This window comes from Monodelphis domestica, chromosome 2 (assembly GCF_027887165.1).
Source record: "Monodelphis domestica isolate mMonDom1 chromosome 2, mMonDom1.pri, whole genome shotgun sequence".
In the NCBI taxonomy this organism is placed as follows: Eukaryota; Metazoa; Chordata; class Mammalia; order Didelphimorphia; family Didelphidae; genus Monodelphis; species Monodelphis domestica.
The window spans coordinates 455,389,568-455,417,246 of record NC_077228.1 but is presented as its reverse complement, the minus strand read 5'-3'; the positions used below and the strand labels follow the sequence as shown (position 1 = coordinate 455,417,246).

The following is a 27,679-nucleotide window of genomic DNA, read 5'->3' as shown; positions in this document are numbered from 1 at the left end:
ACTAGAAACCTTGCTTCCAGGAGATTTAGGATGACATGAATCAAAGTGTCTTAGAAAGACTTTGAAGAATATGTAGAGGTTCTGAAACTGGTTTTTATTTGCAAACCACATGGTGAATGGCAGCCTCTTTGACTGGCTACATCAGAGGGATGGGATCCAGAGGTACATCCAAAATGCTTCAGTCAGCTTTGGCTTCTCTCTGTCTTATCTCCTATAGTGGCCTAACTCCTTCATCCATAATGTCTGGGGAGAGATATTGCTGCCAGGGAAGGCTTTGAGCTTCCTCCCACCAAGGCTAACAACATGCTTCCTTGGGCTGCAGTTCTTTGCCTTCCTTAGCATTTGTTCTCTCAGTATAGTCGAAGGGACTGGAAGCACTGACCTTATAGGTTTCAAAGAGTCAGGAGATCCTGCAGAGACCATGGACAGTATGTGGGGCAGCTAGATGGACAGAGAGTCAGGTCTCAAGATTGGAGGTCCTGGATTCAAAACTAGCCTCAAACTCTTCTTGGCTGTGTGACCCATTGCCTTTACTGCTCTTCTGCCTGGGAATCAATAACTTGGATCAATTCTAAGACAGAAGGTAAGGGTTTAGGAAAGTGTACCAGTATAGCAGATTATGGGGAAAGAGGGTGGCATAGGAAGGGATGAGGTACTTGATTACCCCCATTACATATGAATAGTATGACTATATCTACTGTCACTCGAGTTGAAAGTTCTGATCATAGATTTTGGATGTTTTCTTGCCAACCCCTTCATTTTACAAATTAAAAAAAAAAAAACCCAAGGCAAGAGAGTTGATTTGCTCTTGGTCATATAGATAATAAATACAATTAATATATGAATTGAGGTTCTTTATCTCCAAATCTAAAGCCCTTTCCACTTAACCCTCCCCTTCAAATGTCCTTATTCTTCCCTCCCATTAAATCATTGTTAATCCTAATTTAGCAATATCCCTTATCTATTCCCCTTTTTTCCATTTCCATTTCTTATCTCATCTTTCAGGTCTCATTATCCCTCACCTATCAGATGACAACAATAGTCTAATGGGTTTTCTTCCTACAGTATCACACTTCCACCTCTGAAATTCCCCTATGAACTTTTAAAATATGTATGTCTGAGAAGGCCAGAAGGCTGGTAATAGGAAGCTGATGCCAAAAGAAAAACAAGTAAAACCCAGGAAGGCATCAAATAGCTCCCCAGCATTCAAGGCTTCCAGAAATTTGACCACAATATGCCTTTCCAGTCTTAGCTACTGCTCTCCTTCCTGAACCTAAAATTAGCCAAATTGGAGAGAAATCCTTCTCCAGACAAACTGTTTCTTGAATGGGATCCCTGTTTGTCTGCTTCCATATCTCTTCTCCTTTCCTTCCACATTCAATGACTTTCTCCTCCACCTCCAATTGTCCATTTCCTCCTTACCTTTAAAGACCCATTCCATCATTTAACTTCCCTGATCCTTCTTCCAAGCCAAATGTCCCTTCACAACCGTCAAAAAAGCCAAAAAGTGGCCCTTCACAACTAACAGCATTTTGAAATTTAGTACATTTCTCTCATTTTAGTTTGTAAAGTTATTTGTGCACATCTCAAATTCCTTATTTCAATAAACAATTACTCATTTCAATAAAAGGCACAGAATAAACATTATTAGTCCAATGAATGTGCATAGGAATTCAGTTATTTCAGGTCATTGGAGTTTATGTCTGAAAAAGCTGGAATGCTGGGAGGTGGAAGAAACAAAATTAAAAAAGCAGGGAGCTAGAGGTAATGGACAAGGCTAAAGTTTAATTGAAGAAGGTAGTGTGGCCATAAATCTAGAGAGGGGAAACAGATGGAAAGAGCTAAGCAAAGAAATTATCAATCAGTAGTCAATCTCTCATCTCCATACTTGGCTCTTACCATTCCAGTGCTGATTTATATATTAATATAGATAGGAAAAATATATATGAAAATCCAATCACCCTAGTGTTATTAGACCTATGTGGATATAGATATAAATATGTAGATGTAACTAGAGAACTACCTTTATCTGTCAATGAAATGTTGGGGCAATTGGGCTTTCAAGGCTCCTATCACCCCAGAGTGGATATAGAGATACCTATTTCTATCTGATCTAATCTCTGGAGTGATTAGATACACACACTCCCAGTCTATGTGTGTGTGCGTGTGGTATATACATATATATATATATATATATGTAACTACCTATCTATTGGGCTATCTCTCCCAATCTCTCCTATGTGTGTCTGTGTACAGAGATGTATGGATGTACATTTGTAAGTACGTACAGCTCAATCACCTCCGATTGGGATAGGTCACTGGGGTGACTGAGCGTGGTTCCACTTAGGAACCCTCGGGTTGTAAATGTTAGTCGGTCCAAAAAACCATTTTTTGCACCCCTAATGGTTTCTAGGGTTCCCCTCGTACAGAGTCCTGTATACTGTCCTAGAGAGAGCATTTGAGCGCTTTCTGTGTCATGGCGAAGCCTGCAAACCTTTTCTTGGGATGTTTTCCGGTGAACAAAACTGCAAAGATGACAAAGGCAGCCTGTTAGACCCGCAGAACCCAGTAGATATAAAAGCCCGAAGCCCCGTGCGGGGGAGGGCAGGGTTAAAGATGGAGCGGGGGGCGGGAGCCCTGCACCTCAGCCCCTGGATGCGCACTACACAAAGGCGGGGCGGGGGCAGCAGCCAATGCGCACAGCAGCCCAGCTGCAGCGGCGGCGGGAGCGGAGAACAGAGGGGGGCGGGGCCGCCGAAGCCGGGGCTGCGGAAGGCGGCTGGGGGGGAGGGGTGGGGAAACCGAGGCGAGGGGGGAGCGGGCCCGGCGGAATCGGCAGAGCGATGGGGAAGGGGGCGGGGGAGCCGGGCCACGGTGGGAGGGGAAGGGGGTGACGTGAGGAGGGGGCTGAGCCGCGATCTCCTCCATTCCTCTCCGGCGCCCCTGCTCTCCGGGCGGCTGCAGCGGCAGCGGCGGCAGCAGGAGCTTCGGGAGCGGCGGCTAGAATTGAGGAGTCGGTAGCGGCGGGAGCAGCAGCTCTGGCGGCGACCGTGGCGGTGACGGTGGCCGCGGCCGCGCCGGGCCGGGGGACGCGCGGCGGCGGCGCTGGCCGGGGCTCGGGCCGGGGCCGGCCGCCCGGCGGCGGCGGCGGCGGCGGCGGGCGGGCGGAGGGGGCAGGGGAGGGGGCGGGGCCGGGGGAGCGGACGCCGCGGCGGCCTCTCCGCGCGGCGGCAGCGGCAGCGGCCAGGACGAGGCGGCGGCGACGGCGGCGCCGGCGGCGCGGGGGGATCGGGCTCGGGCTGATGGCGGCGGCGGCGGCCGCCACCCCCGGGGCTGTGCTCTCCCCGCGGCTGTGCGACAGCGACCCGGCTACGCCCGGAGCCCAGTCCCCGAAGGTGAGCGGAGCCAAGAGTGGGGAAGCCTCCGGCCTGTCGGGTCCCCAGGCTCGTCCTGCTTTGGGGTGCCACCAACGGCGGCCCCCCAATCCCGGGGGATGCCAACTCCTGTCGGGGTACCTTGGAAACAGGTGCAGGCAGCAGGGTCCTGGGAGGTTTCCTGCAGTTTCGAGTTAGGGCCAGAAGCTAGTGGAAGTTGTTTAGCATGTGCCAGTCAAACCTCTAAATAAAAAGTCCGGCCCCAAGCTGTCAGCGACTGGAAACTGAAAAACACGGAAGAGGAGAGCGAGGCCACTTTAGGCTTCAGCGTCCTCAGGGTTTAGAAGACGGGACTCGTCCTTCCCTTCTTCCCTTATGGGTCGTTTACTGAGTGATTTTAAACTGCCCCCCCTTCTCAAAGTGTTCTCAGAAAGGCCCTGGGGCACTTAATCATTCCCCCAAACCCTAAAAACAAAGTCTTCCCGATCTCTGATCGTACTTATTTTATTCTGGCTCCCCAGACTGGTTTCTCTGGTCTTTTAAGTATAATTTAGGAAAACCTTGAGGCCCTCGAGATATTGTCAACAGTTCAGATTGTTGCCTAGAAATGATTTTTTTGTTATGGGCTTTTTTTTTCTTTCCCTTTTTTGTTTGTCGGTTTTGCTCAGGTTGTGAATATTAACTTGAATCTTAAGATCATGTTAAAGAGTTTTGAAGCTCCTGGATAATGCAACAAGAACTGTAAAGTGGAAAGTTTTTCTAACTCGTTATATTTTTAGAGTGACCATATGGATGAAATCACAAATCCATTGGAGTATTGAAGTAATATTCATGATTATTTTAAGCTGTTTATTAAATGTACAAATGTATTGGTTTACTGTATAAATTAATACAATAGGAAAAGAACCAAATTCCAGTCCTTTTTCATTTAGGAAGCCTCTCATTCTGTAGCCAAACTGTTTATGAAGGAACCTTTTTGGGTTTTTGAAAGAGGAATTAGGGACAGTGTGGTGGCTCAGTGGATTGAGAGTCAAGCCCAGAGACAGGAGGTTCTAGATTCAAATTATCCCTCAGACACTTCCTAGTTGTGTGACCCTGTGCAAGTCACTTAACCCTCATTGCCTAGCCCTTAACCACTCTTCTGCCTTGGAACCAATACTCGGCATTGATTCTAAGAGGGAAGGTATGGATTTAAAAAAGAAAAGAAAAGGGATTAGACTTGTTCTATTTGGACTCTTAGCAGATCTAGAATTTTTTTTTTTTAAGTAGACTAAAAAGAAAATGCCAACCTTGGAAAAGTAGTCTAGGCTGTCATCAGAAATTAAAGTACAAGCTTAAGATAATATAAAAAATTATCATAAAACCTCAGGAGAATTTTAATATTTATGGTTTTATATACTTTTTTCTTCAAAAGAATTTTTCTAAAAACAAACTATTTTGAAAGGGGAGGAACTATGGACAGCATAAGAATTTTAATGTTTTTAATTAAATGAAAGAACAGAAAATACACAAATGAGCATATATAATCTTAGAAGTTAAAAAAATTTGTGGCTTCCAAGTTATGACACTGTTAAAGCAAATTATTTTGAGATCTAGTAAACAAGTTGAAATATAGTAGTCAGTGAAAAAGCACACTGTATTTCAAGCTTGGTGCTGAGGATACAAAGAAGAGCAGAAACAGAGACCATATTCTCTTGAGTTCACATTCTAATGGGAGACAACCTGTAAATAACTATGAGCTAATAAGTAAGCTATCTCAGATTAAGATGGTATTCTGTAACCACTGTGGATTTGGAATATGTTTTTTTCTAATTGGAATTCTTAATTTTGGAGCCATGATTTCACTGGCATGGCTATTCCCTTCACTTGATGCAGATCACAGAACCCCTTGACATTCCTAATGCACTTCCCCTGACCCTTCTTAGATCTCAGGAGTACAAAGGTTTACTATTACTCCTGATTTTCTCTGTATCTCTGTATTGTAACCTTTTTTAGTTTTATAATTTTTATAAATTTTATATCTTTTATAGCATTTGTACATGTTAATTCTGTAGCTAACCTCAACCACCACCAAGATCTCCTTTGCCTTTTGATTTGCTTCTAATTTTTATTTTTCTAGCATTATAGTATTTCATGAATTTCAGCTGCATAGCATCACTAGGAGAGTAATGAATGATGTTAAAGAGCTGCTAGGAGAGATCAGACCTAATCATTTGAAAAACTGAAGTGTTTTATTTTTAAAATAAGTTTTTGTTGATATAGTTTGTTTTTACATCAACTACTTTTCCCACTAGGTCCTGCAGTCCTACTCCTTCCCAGAAAGCCATCTTTTAAAATAAAGGGGAAAAAAGTTCAGCACAACTAACAAACAGATGAAGATAGGTGGTTAGTAGATAGTGCCATCCACTATGGCAGCAAGTACTTTGTGATAAATGAAAACGTGCTCATCTATAAGAAGATACTGCACTCAGCTTCTTTGGAATGATATGAGACAACGGGTATGGAATACCACATATGAGTCAGAGTTTTTTAATATATTGATTCTACTTATAACCAACGTATAACACTTTAAATTTTGCAATAGTTGATCAAAATGTATTATTAAAGCTAATGTGCCAGGCACTGTGTTAAACCCTATTAAAAACTTTATACAAATACAAAAAAAAAAGGAAAAATAGTCCCTGCCTTTAAGGAGCTTACAATTTAAAACAACACACAAAAGAAAGCTGAAAGGATGCTAGAGAAGGAACAGAGGTGGAGGTCTGGTGAAGAAGCCAGAGAAATCTCAAAGTAGTGTAGCTGGGTGGGAAATGAGGAGAGCTGAATGTAGGTTTTCTCATTTGACCCTCACAGTAACCCTGGGATTTAGCTGCTATTATCTCAGTTTTACAGTTAGGGAAATTAAAACAGATGTTATGACTTGCCAAGGGTCTCACAGTAAATTTCTGAGATCATATTTGAACTCTTTTCTTTCTGACTAGGTCCAATATTCTACCTACTATGCAATCTGTCTTCGTTTATTGGTTGGTTTTGTTGAACTCTCGTTTTTCCCTTTAAGAGAGAGTGCTCTGGCAGGATAAGAATGAGGGATTCAGTGGGAAAATTAGTTGTAAAAATAAATCAATAAAAACTTTTTTTAAAAGCACTATTTCAGTTTTCCCAAACTGCTCTTTTCAGTTTTCCCAAACTGCTCTGACCTCTTCCTCATTTCTAGTGCCAGCTAATTGTTCCAAAGCAATTCCAGAACAAGATATGTGTTTTGATACATTGACTCCTTACAATTTTCATCTACATAGCATAGTCTAGGCAGTACATTCATATGACTGAACTCTGCTAAAGATGAATGGTGGTGCAGCTCAGGTTCTGTAGTCAAGAGATTTGACTAAAATTTTGGATTATCACTAGCTATATAACCATGGGCATTTCATTTGAACCTTGGTTTTCTCATCTATAAAATGGTGGTAATTTTTCTATAGTACCTCAAAGGATTGGTTTGAAGAGGACTTTGGAATTGATAACAAATCTGTTTCTTGGTCTGTGCACAAGACTTGTTCAGTGACACTGACAAACATCTTAGATAAGCATATGTATTTTCATATACCCTTTGCTATAAATCTCAAAGATCATCTAAGAGAATTATTTTAGTACTCCCATCTATAGTGTTATTTACTTATACATGAAAGATACTTTGAGGAGAGCCTTTAAAGTTGCATTTTTATACTATATTAAAAGCTTTTTAAAAATAAGGCATAGCTAGATTTTGTATATATGTCAGGTTTGTGACCAAAGAGATGGATGAGGAAGACAATCTTTGAAAGTCTACCTTTTTACCCTTATCACATTTTCATCAAAGATACTTTCAGTGCATGCATAGATCAGTTGCCTATAAAAAAAGTTTATCAAGTTTCATTTCATATATTTGTATGTCTTTGGCCTCTTTATAGTTCTGTAATCTATATTTTTCAATACTTTTTCTCTGACCTATTTACTTTTGTTCTGAATAAACAGGTGTCATGGAATGTTTTCTTAATTTGGAGTTTATCAAGTTCTTAGTAGAATTTGTCTCCTTCATCCTTTAACTCATGTTGGCACATAGGTTGAGATTGTCTTCCTGGTGGTCTGTTTGCTCACACACACTTTTGCAAAACAAGGGGATCAAGGGTCCTATGAAATGTTTTCTTTTGGCTTTATCTCGATGAATTCAATTCTGCAAAGTCCTTTGTATATTTGTTTTACCTGTGACCTGTTCTTCCATTTTGTTTCTTTGTCTTTTCCATTTATACTGAAGTCAACATGAATATGATTAGTTTATCCAATACTGTCATGTTGTCAGGTCTTTGATCTAAAATCTAATTATAGGCCATAAAGCTAGTAGATTCATAGCAGCTTGAATTAACCTTCTGAATTTATGCTACTAACCAGTGCTGTTATAAGCCAGGAGCCCTGAAACAGATCAGGTCAGTTTGAATTAACTTTATATCCAGGTGGAATGCTTTCAAACTTAGCTATGAGCCCATTTGGTAAGGATTATATAAAGACTTGTCTATGGAGTAAGCAGGAGACTTATGAGGTCTAATGGAATCTTCTTGTAGGACTTTTACCTACCAATCACTGATTATGTTTTTATTAAAGTGACTGCTTATCACTCAGCCTTCGGGTGATCCATTGCAGTGGGTGTCACTTCCCGGGTAGATCCTGCCAAGTTCTAATGGCATGGCTTTTTGGAACCTGGAGTTACTGTAAGGCATCATAGAAAGACTTCTTTAAAGGACACACAGATAAGGTTACTTAAAAAGAAATATAGATATATATTTTGCTACTCAACTCATTTATTATTACCTAAGAATTTCTACCAAAGTTCTTCTTGTTGCTTTATTGTGGCACATCAATGATCCTTTCTTCTAATGTCTACAATCCTTGGCAACATATTAGTTTAGAAAACCTTTCAAGTCTAGTTCAGACTACAAATTTTATGTCCATGTGTCATTCAGGAAGCTACCTACTTAAATTTTTAGAGGCCTATCATGGGAAGTTTAGCCACTAGTTGATGAATTATTTTGATCATAAGCAACTCATGAAGACTATACATTAAAGCATGAAGTGGTTGTGATATTCAGCAATAAAGAACCTACATTAATGAAGTGATGGTCTTTTGAGGCTGAAACACAGATACAAAGCCTTCCTCTTGGGGAGGGGGGCATTCCCTTTCATTCACTAAGTTTCGAGCAGATGAAAACAAGTTTACTCAGTGTATGGTTTTATATGCTTAAGTTCAACCTTGTGTGGTCTCCAGTAGCATATAGTATCTAAAATCTGGGATTAACTGCAACACTTAAATGCAGATTTCTAATTCAGTCCTTTCAGAGGTCTTTTTAAAACATTTTTATTTAAAACATTTAATTTGAGGGGCAGCAGCTTGATGACTGGTACCAGTCATCAAGCTGCTGCCCCTCAAATTTAGTATGTCCAAAAAAAAGGACTCATTTTCTTTCCCTCCAAATTCACCCCTCTTTTGAACTTACCATTTCTGCTGAAGGCCATTAGCATCCTTCCAGGTACCAGATTCACATTATATTTATCCTTGATTTTTCTCTCTTCATATCTAATCAGTTGCTAAATCTGATAAATTCTGGTAGGTTCTACTACCAAAATGTAACATCTATTGTTCCCTTTCTGTTTCCTCACATGGGCATCACCCTAGTTCGTCCTCATCACCCCTGATTTGGACTTTCTAATTCTTTTCTCTGCTGCAAGTCTCTGCCTTTTCCAATCCCTCCTCCAAATATGGCATGCCTACCATGTTTTTCTTTAATACAATAAACTTGATGGCCAAACTTTCAGAATAAGTTGAACATTTTTTCCTTTTTCTCCTACCTATCTGACCACCCTATCTCTATTCATTTGCTAGATCAGGATCAGGATCACTGTTACCTCCTACACTCTAGTCTGGATCATTTCTTATTCTCTCATTGGTGACCTTGAGTGCCAGTGAGTTTAGACATCCATATGTGGGTGGCTCTCAGATTTGCAACACTAGTCTTTTTTCTCCTGAGCTGCAAATTCTATACCACAAACTGTTTATTAGACATTTCACAGTATCCCAGAAGTGACATATGAGATTTTCATCTGATCTCAAATCCTGTTAGTACCTTGAGCTCAATAGGAATATAGCTTTGTAGATGTATATTGTATATAAATATGTACTATGTATATTTATTTTTATGGTTTGTTCTAGTTCTTCCTAAGGAAGATTTCTTTCCTTTACCATTCTTAGAGCCCCTCTTAATGTGCCAGTTCCCAGCATCCTGCTTATAATGAGGGAACCCATTGTTCAGAAGATTATTAATATTCCATGAATTATTTATAACCTGGTATTCATGTTGGTGAACAAGAAGGTAATGCTTGTAGAAATTATTTTGCCACTCATCTTTTCAGCTCAGCAAAGTTTAATTTACCTGACATTTTCTAAGTGCTTTAACATTTATTAAACCATTGATAGGTCCTAGGGTACTATACTACATTCATATTGTTAGGTACTGAAGGAGATAAGAAGATTAAATAAAACATGATTCTCTTCTTCCTGAAGTTTACAGCCCTAAAGCTAGATACAACATAATCTAATGACTCTTATGCAGAACGGGACATATAAGAATATGAGACATTTAACCAAATTGATTAGATAGCATCCTAATGGGGAGGAAGAGACAAATAACATAAAAGAATGATCAAAAAAATTTAAACTTTGAAATATTAGGGAGAGAAGTGCATATACTCTTCCCAGTTTAGACTTGAGAGTCCAAAACTTGCTTACTCTCCTTTGTTCACTTTGGACTCAGTTTCCTCCATCTATGCTAAAAAATTATGCAAAGAGACCCATTCACTGAAGAAAATCTATAACGGGAATTATTTATGTGTGTGTATTATATGTACATATATATACATACATATACATCAGGATTCACTGGCCAGGAAATCAGTTACCTATGGTAACCCTGCTGAAGAACTATTGATTTTCAAAAGTTAGGAGGTAACCCAAGTCTGGGGTGGGCAATTACCAGACAAAAGAGAAAATGAGTTCTAAAGTCCCTTGTTTACTCTTTTCCCTTTCTTAAATCTTAAATTATAGGATGATACTGAAGAAAATTCCAATGATGGCACCCAGCCATCCAAAAGGAGGCGAATGGGCTCAGGAGACAGCTCTCGGAGTTGTGAAACTTCAAGTCAGGACCTTGGGTATTGATATTTTATTATATAATGATATTTTGATGGTGTTTTATGTTTTTCTATACTTCTGCATTAATCTTTCTGCATAGTCTTTATAATACCTGTGCTTTTAGTTTGGTTGCTCTCTTTACTATCCTTTGCACATATATACTATTCTGTAAATATTTATTAAATACCTATAGTGAGCTGAATACTGCCCTTCCTCATCTGTTCTTTCTCCTGAAATGCCTTTTAGCTTTTTTTAAATCAATTTAATGATACTTTTTCTTATTCAGATGGAAATTTAATATATATCATCATGGTTGTCTTAAAACATTTGAAGGACTCTCATGTAGATAGTATAGTAGGCTTAGACCTATAAAATAGAACTTAGGCCATTGAATCTAGGTTTCAGAAAGATTTAAGCTTTTAGCATAAGGAAAAATCTTAACAATCCAGTAGTTTCCCTTCATTTAAGATCTTCAACTAAAGGCTGCCTAATCATTTGGTGGGGAGTGTTGTAAATGGAATTCTTGACCAGGTGCTACTTAGACTACATAGCTGCTTTAGACCCCTCTAATTCAGAGATTCTGTGATTGTAATTCTGTTTCTCTTATTTTGGCCTAGGTCTCACAGAGAGAAGTAAAATGAGTTGATTGAGGTCACACTGTAATGTGTTAAGTTGGTTATAACTTATAGTTCGAGAGAGTTACACACTTTGTAATTTTATCATTTATCTTCTATCCTTACGTGTTTTAGATTTCGGACCATATAAATTCAACTTTAAAAGAGTTGATAATCAGTGATAACCCCTGAGAAAGTTCTGTTTAACATTTGTATTAGTCAGGATGCAGTCTCACTTAGACTATCATAGTGGCTTCTTAATTCCCTTTGCCTACAGTCTGACCATGACCAATTCGTCTTCTAAACAGATACTGTAGAAAGGGATTTATAGCAGGGCATAACAGGGAGTTCTGAGTGGAATGTTGGTCTGCAGGGTCTCATGCTGTCAGCTTGCCATGTTATGCCCTGCTAGAAATCTCTTACTACAATACCAAATTGAGATTCATAAAGCAGAAGCCTACCCTGTCACTCCCCTGTTCAAGAAGTTTCATAGGTTCCCTATCCCTAAGATAAAATATAAATACCTTTCTGGCTTTTGAAATCTTTCATTGACTCCTCCACCTGTCCTTCAAACTCATCACATTCTCTACCTCATGCCTTCAACATTCTGACCAAACTGACTTCTTTCCTTTAACCTGTATTTTGCACACTGCACCCATGCCTGGAATGCATTCTTTTTACTTCTTGAGACTCTCTGTCTTCTTTCAAGGCTCAGTACAAATGATTCCTCTTATTTGTGACCTTTCCTGATTCTCCCAGTTAGTACCTGCCTTCCCCTAAAATTAATTTTTATTGTCTTATGTGTGCATGTTATTGCTGGCTTACCCTGCCACTAAAATATAAGATTCTTGAGAGCATTAACTAATTCATTTTTGTCCTTGTGTTTCCAGTGTCATCAAAATCTCTTTCTTATTGAATGAATATTGTTATTGTGGAATGAAGTTAAATATGAAAAGCTTCTTAAAAGAATAGGCTCTTGTTGAATTGAAGGTGAAGGGACATAACTTAGTGAAATGTAAGGACTTTCAAGAAAGGATTTTAAGATAATAGATTAAAAGCTAGACCCTTAAAAATCATGGGCTGAAAGCTAGACTCTTAAAGGTCATTGAGTCTAACCTCATTTTGTAAGTTAATAATGAAGAATTGAAGTGACTTAACCAAGGTCACATATTTGTAAGTAGTGCCAGAGCCAGAATCCTAACCCAGATCCATTGATTGAAGCAGTCTGGTATAATGAATAGGGCATTGAACTTGGAATCAAGGAGATCTTGGTTCATATCCTACCTTAGACGCTAATTGTGTGACCATGGGCAAGTCCCCTTACCTTTCAATAGATCAAGTTTCCTCATTTGTAGAATGAAGGAGCTAAATGTCATTACCTTTTAGGTTCTCTGCAACTCTCCTGTTGTGATTCATAGTCCAGAAACTGATATGAATAGGGCAGGAATAAGAAGACTGTAAGGAGACTGGTTTGATTGAACTTAAAGTGTAAAGACTTCTGAAAGATGAAGTGGGTTTCACTGGTTTATTAACTGGGCCTCAAATAAGATTTCATTATGAAGAAAGTAGTTATACTACAAAGTTGACATCTCAAAAAGAGATTATCATGATATCCAAATTTACACATATAACACTTATAAATTTATGCCAAATTCATTCTAGTTATGAAAAATAAAAAATTTTTCACCCTGCTACAAAATTATTCATTTTTGCAAAGTATTTTTATATTATCTCTAGACTAGAACATTTGCACAGTGATTGTTTCCCTTGTTTGTTTGGGGTTTTTTTGCATTTGTTTTGTTTTGTTTTTTTAAACTCGTTCCTTCTGTCTTAGACTTGATAATAAGTATTTGTTCCAAGGCAGAGGAACAGTAAGGGCTAGGCAGCTGGGGATAAGTAACTTGCCCAGGGTCACACAGCTAGGAATCATCCAATAGCAGATCTGAACCCATCTCTAGACCTGACTTTTTATTCACTGAGCCACCTATCTGCCCCCAGCATTCATTTGTACATTTTACACAATACTATTCAGTTTTTTCTTTTGGTAGTATGATTATTCTTCCAATCAACAAGATTTGTAACCTTGTAGTAATCCTATTTTCTTTTCCACCCTATGCCTATTCCAATTATATCCTGTCAATTCCAAATCATATTTTCTTATAGACATTCCTCTTTCCCATCTTCACAGCTACCACTCTAGTGCAGGTCGTCATCATCTCTTACCTGAACAATCGTTAAGAAGTTTCTATTTTTGTTAGTTTGCTTTGTTTTTATGTAACATTCATTTGCAAGTATATCATCTCTACTCACTGCCTTACCCAATAAGCTTTCTCTTGTAACAAAGGAAAAAAGTAAGAGGGAAAATAAAAGCAATTTAGCAAAACTAACCAAGACATTAGATTCTTCTAATAGCTTATAGCATGCAATATTCTACACATGTCATCTTCCCACCTCCTACAATGAAGAGGGAAGTGCGTTTTCTCAATTTTTTTCTGAGTCTAGTCTTGGCCATTATAATGTTTCTTTTTTAAGAAAATTATTTTTTAAGATTCTATCTTTTAAATTTTGAGTCCCAAGTTCTCTCCCTTCCACCTCTTTCTATCATGAGCCCTTTGGAAGTATCTTAGATCATTGTATTGATCAAAATAGGCAGGTTTTTCACAGTTAATCATCATTACGACATTGCTGTTACCATAGTCAATGATCTCCTGGTTCTTCTTGTTTCACTTGGCATCAGTTCATATAGATCTTTCCATGTTTTTTCTGAAACCACCCCCCCCCTGCCAATCATTTCTTATAGCATAATAGTACTCTTTCACAATCATATGCCACAGCTTATTTAGCCATTCCCCAATTGATGAGTATCCCTTCAATTTCTAATTCTTGGCACTCAAAAATATTTTTTTACATATAGGTCCTTTTCCCTTTTTTTTTTATCTCTTTGGGATACAGATGTAGTAGTGGTATTGCTGAATCAAAAGGTATGCTCAGTTTTAGAGCTCTTTGGGCATAGTTCTAAATTGTTCTCCAGAATGATTAGATCAGTCTCTACCTCCACTAATAGTTTACTATTATATTTTCCTCCATCCCCTCTAGCATTTGTCATTTCTCATAGATTTGAGATGGTACTTCAGAGTTGTTGTAATTTGCATTTTTCTAATCAAGAGCATTTTTCCATAGAACTATAGATAGCTTAGATTTCTTCTTCAGAAAACTGGCTGTTTATATCCCTTGACAATTTATCAGTTGAGAAATAACATTTATGTTATAAATTTGATTCAACTCCCTATATATTTGAGAAAAGAGGCTTTTGTCAGAAAAATTTGCTGTAAAATTTTTTTGTATTACTTCATTGTCAGTGGTACCTTTTACCAAAATATATTGTTCCTGATTATCTCTTCTAATTAGACCTCTTTTTGCTTTTGATTGAGGTCATGATTGCTAACCCCAGCCCCTTTTTTTACTTTAACTAAAGCATAATAAATTCTTCTCCAGTGCTTTATTTGAACTCTGTGTATGTTTTTTAAAATATATCTCTTATAAACAACATAATTGAATTCTGATTTCTAATTCATTTTGCTATCCACTTTCATTTTATAGGTGAGCTCATTCACATTTACAGTTATAATTATAGTATTTCCCTCTGTCCTATTTTCTTCTGTTTATCATTCTCTCTTTTTATCTTGTCCCTCCTCAGAAGTCTATTTTGCTTCTGATTACTGCTTCCTTTTTACCAATCCCATTCCCATATCTTTTATTCTCTTGCCTTTCTATTTCCCTGTTGGACTAGATAGATTTCTGTGAGAAAAATTCCCCAATTCAGTCTTCTCTTCTCCCTTCTTCCAGTATATTCCTCTTTCTCATCACTTTTATTTTTTATTTTTTGAGATCATCCTAAAATGATCAACTCAAACTTATGTCCTCCATGTATGTAGACTCTTTCTAACTTCTTTAGTAATGTTAAAGTTCTTAAGAATTACATGTATTATCTTCCCATATAGGAATGTAAGTAGTTTAGCTTTAATGAATCCCTTGTTTATGCTTTCCTGTTTATGTTTTTATGCTTCTCATGAGTCTTGTGTTTTAATGTCAGAATTTCTATTTAGCTTTGGTCTTTTCATCAGGAATGCTTGAAAGCCTTCTATTTCATTAAATATCTCTATTTTCCCCTGAAGGATTATACTCAGTGTTTCTGGGTAGGTTGTTATTGGTTGTAATCTTTGCTTCTTTGCCTCTTAGAATATCCTATTCTAAACCCTTTACTTCTCTAAGGTGGAAGCTACTAAATCTGGTGTGATCCTGATTGTGGCTCTCTCAGTGAATTTTTGTTCCTCTTGGTATTAGGCTAATTCTGGTTTTTAAGTTATTTTCTTCTCTATTTTTGTGCTTTTTTTTTTTACCATGCTGTTAATTCTCTTTTCATTCTCAATTTATTTCAAAATTAAGTTTTCTTACATTACTCTAATTTCTTTTCACAATTGTTACTCTATCGCTCTTTTCTCTTTAAGTCTTCCAGGAATTCTTGTTGGACTTGGACCCAATTAGAATTTCATTTGAGGTTTTGCTTATAACTTTTTTCATGTTGCTGTTATCTATGTTTATGTCTTGGTCTTCCCAGCCATAGTACTGTATAGTCAAGTACTTTTTTGTTTGTTCATTTTTTTCATTTCTTGATTATGACCTTTATGTTGAAGTTGAACTTTGGTCACGTTGGGGGTGAGGAAACACTGTGCTAAACTTCAAGCTTTTTGATTTTGCTGTTTTCAGAGCTAGTTTTATGGGGTCTATAAATATTTGGTGCTTCCTAAGTAGTATGATCCTGAGAGAGGTGTGGTCATTGCTCTCTTAGTCTTTGCTCTGGTCTTTATCTAGAAAAGGCCCCTGCTCCCCTGAAACCCGTATTGTGTGTTAGTGTTTCTTTTATCTCTGGAGCTATGACCAGGTCCCCTCCTATCCTACAGCTAATCTTCCTCTTTGTCCTCTGACTGCTACCAGGCCCCTGATCTCTTGTGACTGACTATAAATATACCTCTTCATGCTGGAACTGAGACCCAGAAATGTTTATGGGCAATAGAGTTGTTACTCATTGTCAGCTGTACCCTCTGCCAGCAAAGGATCCCCTGAAATCTCTTTCTGACCAGTTGTCCAATGGCCTTACCATCTGGGCTGAGACATCTGGTGCTAATATTGCCATTGTTGTAGCCATATCCAAGGCTGGCCCTCCAGTGTCACAGACCTCTCCTATGGACCTCCTAAGTTGTCTTAGAGTGAACAAATGTCTCCTTCTGACTTTTTGTTGACTCTTTTACTCCAAAATTTTCCTGAGTTATTTAAATTCATTTGGAGGATAACATTGAGAGGGTTTAGCTGAGTTACTGCATGTATTTCACCATCTTGACTCTTATAATATTTCTTACTTGATATTCCTGGCTCAAATCTTTTTCTTTACCAGATCAAAAAACTTCCTATAATTCTCTGGTTCAGAAACATTTAGTGGCTTGCCATTGCCTATAAACCATAATAAATACTCTTTATCATAGCATCCAAAGCTCTCTATACTTTGAATTCAGCCTCTTTTCCCTAGATGAATTTGACAGTACACTTGATATATGCTATGACCCAGGTAGCCTGGTCCCAATCTTGTTCTATATTTTTCTATAAATTTATAAACACTTTTTCATGCTTAGAATATATTTCCTGTATATCTCAACCTATTAAAATCATTTTGTTCTTTCAGAACTCAACCTTTCCTGATCACTATTTTATTTTCACTCCTCCCACCCAACTCCCACCTGTTGACAGTGTTCTTTCTCTCTTCAAATGTCCTTAGAACAATTTGGATCTCCCCTTTACCTTTATCACACTTTATCTTCTATTTTATTTTTAGGCATATTCATACATATATATCTAGGCAGAGGGCAGAGCCTCGTCATTTTTAAATTTCTATATCCCAAGCACCTAGCAAAGTACTTTCTTCATATTATATGCTTATTGAACTGGAATAAATTATGCAAATTAAGTTGTACCATTAATTGTGCTTTAATTATATCATGCATAAGGTATGAAATGGCCTTTAAAGTCCATGGCACATACTTTTGAATTGCAAATCTTTTGATGACAAACCTTCATTCTTTGAAGGGACATTTGATTTTTTGAAATGCTCAGACATTTCAAGTTACAAGTGACAAAAGTGACCAGTCAAGTTGAGTAGTCACATTTTTGGCCAAAGTATAATGTATGAGACTTTCTTTGGTTTCTGAGCTGGCTTTCAAAAGTAATTTCAAAGAATACCCAAGCATTTTGAACGATGGCAATGACTTTGGAATAAATTTATAGCCCAGCCCACAAAAAAATGCTTTGAGGGGAGAGTCATTGGTTGTAGGAGGTTTGTAGTGTATTGTGTGTGCACACATAACATTTTTATATTTTATATAATTATGCACATTTTATATATATCATGACATAGTATTGAGGACATATCTTGGAATCAGGAGGACTTGGGTTCAAATATTTTCTTTATATTATAGTTGTATGACCATTAGCAAGTAAGTCATTTAATTTTTCAGTGCTTCTGGGCAGCTTAAAAAAAAAAAAACCCTTACTTTTTCTCTTAGATACTAAGTATCAGTTCCAAGCCAACAGAGCTATAAGGGATAGCCAGTTGGGGTTATGTCACTTGCCCAGGATCACATAGCTAGGAAGCATCTGAGGCCAGATTTGAATTCTGGGCATTAAGTTACAGCTGAGTTGTTAATCTGTATTACTGAAAGTTTTCATCCTGAGAGTCCCCTATATGAGTGAAATAGGGTATATGTAGCTACTTTTAAATATATAAAATCCATATGTGAATTACATAGATATGTATATTATATAAGTATAAATAAACATATATAATATAATTTTGTATGAAAGTGTGCATATATAAATATATAATATAGTTTGTATATGTGCATGTACACATATCTACATATATTATTAACCTTAAGTCCCATTTCACTTATAGATTATATCTCATTTCTATAAAAAATTTTATTGATTTCCTAGAGAGACAGGAAACTTTTGCCTATTTGGGTCTCTTATGGAATATAGTGAATACTGTATGTGTAGTTAATATTCAGTAATTGTGTGTTAAATGAATGTTCATTCTCACCCTATTTCTATATGACTATATACTCTCTCTACAAGGCAGAACTGATGCAGGTTTTAAGAAAGTGTTGAACTTCTTTCCCACAAGCTAATGAATAAGCCTAAAAATAGAATTTGCACAAATCCTGAAAACCACATTATTCCTCCTTCATCTGTTCCAGATTTTTACTGATAAGACTAGTAATTTTAAATTTGTCATTCTTGACTTCTGGATTTGGTGAAACAGAATGTCAGCACAACTGTTCTCATTAATTGCTAAATTTTTCTTTCCTGACGGGATGAAGGGAAAACTGAGTGCTTTCTTAGGTGTTGAACTTGACGTAGCTTTGACATTGGATATGAAGTCAGACATAAAGAATGGAGCCAATGAGACTAATTTGGCAGCGAGGTGGCACAATGGATAGAGTCCTGGAGTCAGGATGACCTGAGTTCAAATTTGTCCTCAGACACTAGTTCTGCTTTCTGACAAGTCTCTGTTTGCTTCAATTTCTTCAACTTTAAAATGGGGATAATAGCACAACTCTCAGGTGGCTATGGGGATTAAATGAGATAATATTTGTAAATTAGCACAATTTGGCACATAGTAAGAGCTATGAAATTACTATTATGAATTTTTCTCTGAGATGGTTTTGCCGAAAAAATACATCTGACTTCATGTGTGTGTGTTTGTGTGAGAGGGAAACTATCATGTGTATGTTTGTGTGTGTACAAATCAATACAGTGAACATATTTTCATGACCAAAAATTGAGACAATGATTTTCTTTTTGCAAAATATATTTTCTTAAAATTGGATCTGTTGCAGAAAATCTAAGATGTGATGGTTATATTGTTTTAAACATTTGCCTCCTTTTTCATTTATTCTCATACATTGGAAGCCAAGCAAATTTATACATGTAATATAGCACTTAGAATTCAGTTCATGAATAATAATATTTTATGCTCTAAATCACTCTTGATTAGAGAAATGCAGATTAAAACAACTCGGAGGTGTACCACCTTACACCTATCATATTGGCTAATATGACAGAAAAGTAAAATGATAAATGCTGGAAGGGATGCAGGAAAATTGGGACACTAATACACAATTGGTCTGGAAAGCAATTTAGAACTGTGCTCTAAGGACTCTAAAGCTGTACATACCCATTGATCCATCAATTTCATTACTAGGTTTGTATCTCAATAAAGGAGGGGAAAGGACCTATTTGTACAAAAATATTTATCACAGCTTTTTTTTTGTGGTAGCAAAGAATTGGAATTTGAGAGGTTGTCCATCAATTGAGGAATGGCTGAAAAAGTTGTGGTATATGATAATGAGGGAATACTATTGTGCTATAAGAAATGACAAGTAGGATTATTTCAGAAAAATCTGGAAAAAAGTTATATGAACTGATGCAAAATGAAGTGAGCTGAAACAGAACATAGTACATAGTGTCAAAAATATTTCTTGATGAACAACTGTGAATGACCTTATTGTCAGATGTGCAGTGATCCAAGATCATCCCAGAGACTTATGATGAAAAATGCTATCTGCCCTCTGAACTGTTAGAGTCTGAATGCAGACTGAAACATACTATATTTCTTTTTCTTTTTGTTATTTGAGATTTCTTCCATAAAATGATGGGAAAATATTTTATATGATTGTATATGTAAAATCTTTATCAGATTATTTAACATCTCAGTGAGACTGTAAAGGAGAGAGAGTAGGGGGAAAGAAAGATTAGAAAAAGAGACTGGAATTCAAAATAAAAAAAAACAATGTTAATAGTTTTTATATGTAATGGGGAAAAAGAAATGTTTAGTATTTCAAAAGTATTACTAAAATAATAAAGAGTTTGTAATTTTAAAATTAATTTTTTTTTTCATTTAATATATCTGTGCTTAGCTTTAGCTACTTTCCAGCAGAAAATCTCATAGAATACAAATGGCCACCTGATGAAACAGGAGAATACTATATGCTTCAGGAACAAGTCAGTGAATACTTGGGTGTGACTTCCTTTAAACGCAAATATCCAGGTACTTAGGATCCTAGTTTATTTAAGAGAGCAAATCTTATATGTAACAAATATCTATTTTTTGTCTTATGTTGTCAATTCATGATTATCCATGTATGGATTAGTCACAATAAATTTTAAATTTCCTGCTGGCTAACCATTTCTGATCATTGCTGCCAGCAATCATCTAGGATTATTTCCCTCCACCATCAGTTTGTATGTCCTGAGAAATTGTAAAGTAAAACCTAATAAAGAAAACAAGTCAAAAAAAATTATAAACATTCTATATCCAGACATTTTAATAATGTTTTAGACTACTCATGCCAATACTACTGCCTGCATGGAATTAGGTTGACAATATAAGACAGTTCTAACTTGGGAAAAAAAAAACTAAAATAATTGAACACTTTATGCAGTTATCCATTATACTTTCTTACAGTAAGATAATTTTTTGTTTTAAATTTTAATTGTGATTTCAAATTTGTACAACTAACTGGTCTAAAAGAGTGGACACTAATGGATTGATATATGTATACATAGATAGATCTCCAGAGGAAGATTCCCAGAGATCTTTCCTTGATTGTTTGGTTAAGCATTTTTATCAATGACTTGGATATTTTGACTGAGTTACTAAACTGGTAAACCAGTGGATTGTTGTAGATATAATTTAATTACATTTTAACAGATTAATTGGTAGTTTCTTCTTGTGATGGGCTAAGAATGGTACATTTAGGTAGATTAGAAATTGATAAAATGTTTAATCCAAAAAATGATCTTTAAGTGGTTTGATATCAGCTAGGAAAGAAGTTTATAGTAGACAGCCCACATGATCTATTTAACATTTTTGCCATGACTTGGATAAAAGCAAGGAAGATACATTTATCAAATTTCTAGATGAAATAAAACTGAGAATAAAAATACTTTGGAGAAAAAAAACACATTGCTAGAACTTTTGGGTTGGATCTATATCCCTATTTGTTTTAATTATCTTAAGTCCTACAGTTGAGTTTTTAAAAACAATTTAAAAGTATAAGTTAGGGAAGGGATGGTTTCATACTTTGAGAATGAAGGGTTTTAGTGGAGTACCAGCTCTATATGAATCAAGAATGTGATGTGGCAGCCAAAAAAGCAAATTTGATTTTTGGCTTTAATGAGAAATAGGTTTAAGGAACCACTGGCATTGATGGCCCCATTGTATTCTGCCCCTGGTGTTGGAGTTTATTATGGAGTTCTAAATTCCATGTCTTAAAATTGGCATTGACATTGGAAAGCATCCAAAAAAGTATGGCTAGGATAAAGGTTCTTGAGGTCATTTCTTAGGAGGTTTCTTCTTAGGAGGATCTAAGGATTTTTAACCAAGTGAAGAGAAGAATAGGAGAGACATGATAGGTGTCTTCAAATATGTGAAGGTCTGTCACAAGGAAAGAGAATCACACTTGTTTACCTGAGAGAGGAGCATACCTAGGAATAGTGGAATAGAAATTACAGACAGGCCAATTTATGACTGGAAAAATTCCTGGTCCTGGAAGTTCTGGAGGTCCTAGGTTCAAATATGGCCTCAAACACTTCTTAGCTGTGTAACCCTGGGCAAGTTACTTAACCCCCATTGCCTAGCCCTTACTGCCTTAGAATCAATACACAGTATTGTTTCTAAGATGGAAGGTTAGGATTTAATTAATTTTTTTAAATTAAGTTTAATTAATTTTTTTTAAGTGAAGATTGGATGACCACCTGTTTGAAGTTGTAAAGGGATTTTTTGTTATGGATTGGACTCAAATGGCCTTTGAAAGACCTTTCCAAACTCTAAGATTCTATGATTTCATTTCATTGTCATTGGTTCCTTACATAAATCTCAAAACAAATTCTTAAAAACAAATTTAATTCATTTAAAAAGTTTTTTCTTGGAAGTACTTTTAATATGCATTCAATATATGAAATACATAAAACTTCACAATTTTTAATAGGGTTTTGTTTTTTTCTGGAGATTTAGAGCGACGAGATTTGTCTCACAAGGAGAAGCTCTACCTTAGAGAGTTAAATGTCATCACAGAAACTCAATGCACCCTAGGTAATATAAGATTTTAATTATTGCGCTTATAGACAGCATTTACAAAGCATTTTTGAGATAATACTTGTAAATACTTAATACAATGTGGCATACACTAGGTACTTAAGTCAGTGCTCATTCCCTCTACCCCCTGTTCCCCTTTGGATAATATTTGTCTTCTTAATGTATTAGGCATAAATTAATGTCTGGGTTAAAAAACTAGGCTCTAAAGTAAAATCTCATTATCATTTATTGTTAGAAATGTAAAGGAAAACTTTGAAAACAAATTATATAATAAATGAAAATTTTCTTAAATTGAGGAGTTATGCAGCTACTAACTGGTGTTTTGATTTTTTTGAATAACATCTCATTTATTCTATTTGCAAAATCTGTTCTAATGTTTTGAAAGCAGGTTCCTATTTTACCAATTTCAGATACCTAATTTTTTTAGACTGGTAAATAGGGTACAATTATTTTGTAAATTCTATGGAATCATCTCTTATTTTCTTGATGATTCTTGATCATCTCCTTGATTTTTGCTTCTTTTCTTTAGGTTCATATTCTAAAATGTTTTTTCTCTAGTAGTTAGATTTCTTAGTATGTATCCACAAGAATCTTTTTCAATACTATGACAAAAGGCTTTTATGGATTTGTTTTCATTTCCACTGAATACCATTTTGTGAAACTTTAATTTGAATTGGCAATCATTTCAGGATAAGGAAAAAAATTGTGTGAAAAATGTTTCTCAATTCTATTTTCAGGATTTTAATCATAACATATTTAAAAATCAGTGAAAATTATGCAATTCTTATCCAAAATAATTATTGAAAATATAGGGGGCAGCTAGGTAGTACAGTGGATAGAGCTTAGAGTAGGGAGGATCTGGGTTCAGATTTGGATTCAGATACTTCCTTAGCTGTGTGACCCAGGGCAAGTCACTTAACCCCAATTGCCTACCCTTTGCAGCTCTTCTGTTTTAGAATTGATACCAAGACAGAAGGTGAGGGTTTAAAGAAAAAAAAAAGTAGAGGTAAATTTTCCCCCTACAAATAATTAGTAAGTAAATGGATGCAGTTTTCCTCTATCAGTCTTTTTCTAATACCTAATTGTGGTGAAGAAGTGACCCTGAGATGTCAAAGACTGCTAGTGGAACAGAAGTTCTGGTAGAGGCTAATAAGCTTGAACATTTGAATTGAGACACAACAATGGTCTGTAGTCTGAGGACTAATCAATTTAAATAGAGAGGTTAATCCGCAGAAGACTGAGCACCAAATAATGAATTTTTTCAGCACAAGAAAGATCATCTAGTAATAGAGAGGTTGTGATCTTTCAGTACAAGAAGATGGATTTAGTTCCCTTCTTTAAACCAGTGGTATTAAACTCAAATAGACATGGGGGCCACAAAACCATATATAAAGATTGCTCTTTACTGTCTCATCGACTTAGAAAAACCACACATTAATATTATGTTTTATTGTATTTTTAATTTATTTTGTTGAATATTTCCCAATTACAGCTTAATCTGTTTTGGGGACTCAGGTGTTATAAACTGCATGTGACCTATCAACTGTATGTTTGACATCTGCTTTAAATTATTGTGACAAATCTTTAATACATAGAAATTAAAAAGGAGAAACTGGCTAAAAAAATAGATCTATATTACTTTTGGAAATTTGTCAATAAATCATTTTAGGTCTGTTTAGTTTTCCTTTATGGCTTTCTGACTTTTACCTTGCAAATATTAATAAGGACACATAGTATTGTAGAATGGGAAACCTTTTAAATATTGACAACTGGAGGAAAAGTGTATTTATTAGCAAAGTTGTTTATATCTTTAATATTATTATTCTTTTTACTCAAAATAGGTCTTACAGCATTACGTAGTGATGAAGTAATTGATCTAATGATAAAAGAATACCCTGCTAAACATGCAGAATATTCTGTTATTCTTCAAGAAAAAGAGCGTCAGCGAATAACAGATCATTATAAAGAATACTCTGTAAGTGATTTCTGATTAAAGACTGCTTTGCCTAACTGGGGAAAGGTAGGGTTTTACAACTTTTGTTTTGACTTCTGATATTACCATTATTTCAGCAAATGCAACAACAGAACACTCAGAAGGTGGAAGCCAGTAAAGTGCCGGAATACATTAAGAAAGCTGCCAAGAAAGCTGCTGAATTTAACAGCAATTTAAACCGAGAACGGATGGAAGAAAGAAGAGCCTATTTTGATTTACAGACACATGTAGGATAGCTTAAATTAATTTATCATTTAATATAGGTAGCTAATTATTATAGTTGGAAGTACCAGTTTTTTCTAGTTTTCCCATCTTTGCCTAATGAACTTCTGATATTATTTACTTATGATTTAAGCCCTACTTGCTTCCAGTAATGGAATGAGGAAGTATACATCTCCTTTTTAATCATAAACTTTAAAACACAGATAAAATTGAATAATGATACTTGCCAAAAAAAAAGAAGCAAAAATAAAAGAACTATTAGGAATAGAAAAATATTCTAAGAACCTAGCTAGGAAGAGTTAGTAACTGCTGCTAGCTATATAGTGAAATATAAACTCCTGGAGGCAGAAACTGTTAAAATTTTGTCTTTGCCCCCCGTGCCACACAGCACATATATAGTTACACATAACCAGATATAACATGGCACTTGATATGAAATAGAAAGTGATATAGATATTGACACACATATATGTGTGTTTTTTGTATCTATATCTTTTTTAAAAACTGTTTTCTTTAATTAAACTCAATGCAGGTTATCCAGGTACCTCAAGGAAAATACAAAGTATTGCCTACAGAGCGAACAAAGGTTAGTTCGTATCCAGTGGCTCTTATCCCAGGGCAGTTCCAGGAATATTACAAAAGGTATTTAATATTTTTATTTGTTTGAATTGGCTATTGACTGACTTTTAAACTAAGTTAATTTTATGTGACTGTAAAACTATTAGGAATTCTGTATACCCTAGATGTCAGTTTATTGGGCTCAGGTCTAATTCGGTCAATATCAGGGAAGGAGATTCAGTTCAAAAAGTATATTTTTGAAGACTGGCTATAGAGTTCTCCATTAGTCAGCTCTCCTTTCTGCTGACTGGCCAGTTCTTTTTTCTTTGGACAGCCCTATAACTGTACTTGTCTTTTTTTCTTTACTGGATCTTCAGGGGAAGGGAAAAAGAGAAGCCAGTACAGACTTTGGATCACCATCCTATTTCTTAGGCAAACTATATCACTGGTTTTGGCCCCCTCTTCCAACTCCTGTACTAGGTACACTGAACTCTGAGTTTAGCTTCTCTTAACTTGATAAAGCCAAATTAAAATGCAAGGCTGAAGTATTTTTTTTTCTCTCTTTTTAAAAGGAATGTGCCAATGTGTTTATCACCTCTCCTTCTGGCAGACTTTGTCTAGGAGAATTCGAACTTAGGGAGAATTACTTTTGCCAGTGAGAGTGAAGAAGAGGGCTAGTAACTGACACCAGCATAACTAGGTCTTGCCAACTCCTAATTTAGATGAAACAGGTTGTGGTAGAGAACACTAAATTTATCTGGAGGTGAATTATCAGGCTAAAAATGATTTACTATGTTATTGAAATTCATACCCTATAAACACAGCATGTCACTTTCAGTCTGACAAAATATTCTTTAAGTTTTTTGCTTTTAAAACTTTTTTTGAATTGCTTGAAGGCAGCTTGGTGCAAAATTGGAGTCCATTCTAGCTCTGTCATCTAGCACCTCTGTAGCCAAGGAAAATTATATTGCCATTTCTAGGGTTCAGTTTCTTCCTTGGTAAAATGCAGGAATTGGTCTAGATGATTCCAGGTCCCTTTCAGCTCTAAGTCCTATGATCCTATAAATAATTTTTTAAAACTTTGAATTAAAGTAGATTTTCCACTAATATTTAAAGGCAAAATAACATTGAGAATTGTCACTGAATTTTAGGTACTCACCAGATGAACTGCGCTATTTGCCATTAAACACAGCACTCTATGAACCCCCCCTGGATCCTGAACTGCCTGCTTTAGACAGTGATGGAGATTCAGATGATGCAGAAGATGGTCGAGGTGATGAAAAACGAAAAAACAAAGGCACTTCGGTAAGATATGACATTAAGATTCTTTACTAAGTTAATGCTTCTTTTTTTAAGTTTGATAATTGTTTTACTATGAAAATTATGGCATTTTTATTGCTTAATGTGTCCAAATTTCATCAGTTTTTTTTAGTTTTGAGTAAGAAGTTTAAAATTTGGAGGACGTTTGACAAATATATACACCCACAAACGATGTGGCACATTTGCTAAATCTTGAATCAGTCTTTTTCTTGTCTTTTTTTTGACAGTCAGTACTATTTGTAAAATGAGAAATAAAGACATTCACTAAAACTGTTGAAAAATAGTTTACTTCATTAGATACATTTCTAAAATTTTTTTTAGTTTAATTAATTTAGAATATTTTTCCATGGTTAAATGGTTCATGTTCTTTCCCTCCCCTCCTCCCACACCCCCTCCCATAGCCAATGAGCAATTCCACTGGGTTTTACATGTGTCATTGATCAAGACCTATTTCCATAATATTAATATTTGCACCAGAGTGATCATTTAGTGCATTAGATACAGTTTTAAAAGTGGCTCAGCACAAGTTTTATTCTCTTGTTTGTTGCCTTTTAGAATATGTTGTTCCACTTTTGGAGGCACAGTAACATTTTCAAACCACAAAAATTACATTAATGAAATAATAGTAATAATGGAAGACTTGTTCTTGAGTCTATCTTTTATCTCTAGGATACATGCTTTGAGTTGTTTTCCAAGTAGTACTGTGAACTTCCTTCCCCATGGACTAAAGGCATACATTTGGCATAGGCTTGGTGCATACTCTGGCACTGGATCAGGGTGGTTTTCTGACTAGTTAAAAAAATTAAGTCCATGGCTTTGACTTCATCATACCCTAACCAGGTAACCTAACAGATAAAAATAAGCTGGTCCAATGAATCTAGTGGCCTGAAAGAATTTGTGTGCTTCTCCAAATTCACTATTTATTTCCTTGACATTGATACCTCTACTACTTAAAAGTTAATTATTTATTTTTAAAAAATGGATGTTACTGTCTTTAGATCACATTTCTTTTATTTCAGAATACATTTTACTATTTATAAACCTCAAAATATTCATCACCCCCAATGTGATTTCTTATGTCCTATTGGGGATGTTATTAAATCCAAAGTAAAAATCTGCATGCATTATTTTGAAGTAATAAAAATTATTCTAATAAGTGTTTAGCATGTTTATAGA

The 27,679-nt window shown here is 36.1% G+C and overlaps 2 protein-coding genes across 6 annotated transcripts in view; one reads left to right on the top strand and one right to left on the bottom strand.

Annotated features, from left to right (window-relative positions):
• The window catches only part of ERMARD (ER membrane associated RNA degradation), a 108,670-nt gene extending 106,023 nt beyond the window's left edge, over positions 1-2,647 (bottom strand). The window contains exon 1 of the mRNA XM_016429024.2: positions 2,495-2,647. The gene's annotated coding sequence lies outside the window, so the exon portion shown is untranslated. The remainder of the gene's footprint in view (positions 1-2,494) is intronic.
• Positions 2,648-3,218: 571 nt separating this feature from the next.
• Positions 3,219-27,679, top strand: part of PHF10 (PHD finger protein 10) — a 32,293-nt gene continuing 7,832 nt past the window's right edge. Inside the window, exons 1-10 of one of the 5 annotated variants that reach the window (XM_056819063.1) lie at positions 3,259-3,395; positions 5,669-5,872; positions 9,649-9,769; positions 10,501-10,607; positions 20,231-20,361; positions 22,324-22,407; positions 24,252-24,385; positions 24,481-24,630; positions 25,158-25,267; positions 26,335-26,488. In XM_056819063.1, the coding sequence (XP_056675041.1) occupies positions 9,752-9,769; positions 10,501-10,607; positions 20,231-20,361; positions 22,324-22,407; positions 24,252-24,385; positions 24,481-24,630; positions 25,158-25,267; positions 26,335-26,488 (888 nt within the window). In that variant the 5' untranslated portion in view covers positions 3,259-3,395; positions 5,669-5,872; positions 9,649-9,751. Of the gene's footprint in view, positions 3,396-5,668; positions 5,873-9,648; positions 9,770-10,500; positions 10,608-20,230; positions 20,362-22,323; positions 22,408-24,251; positions 24,386-24,480; positions 24,631-25,157; positions 25,268-26,334; positions 26,489-27,679 lie in introns of all 5 variants that reach the window. The other 4 variants (XM_007484925.2, XM_007484923.3, XM_007484922.3 and 1 more) reach the window with 4 other exon arrangements.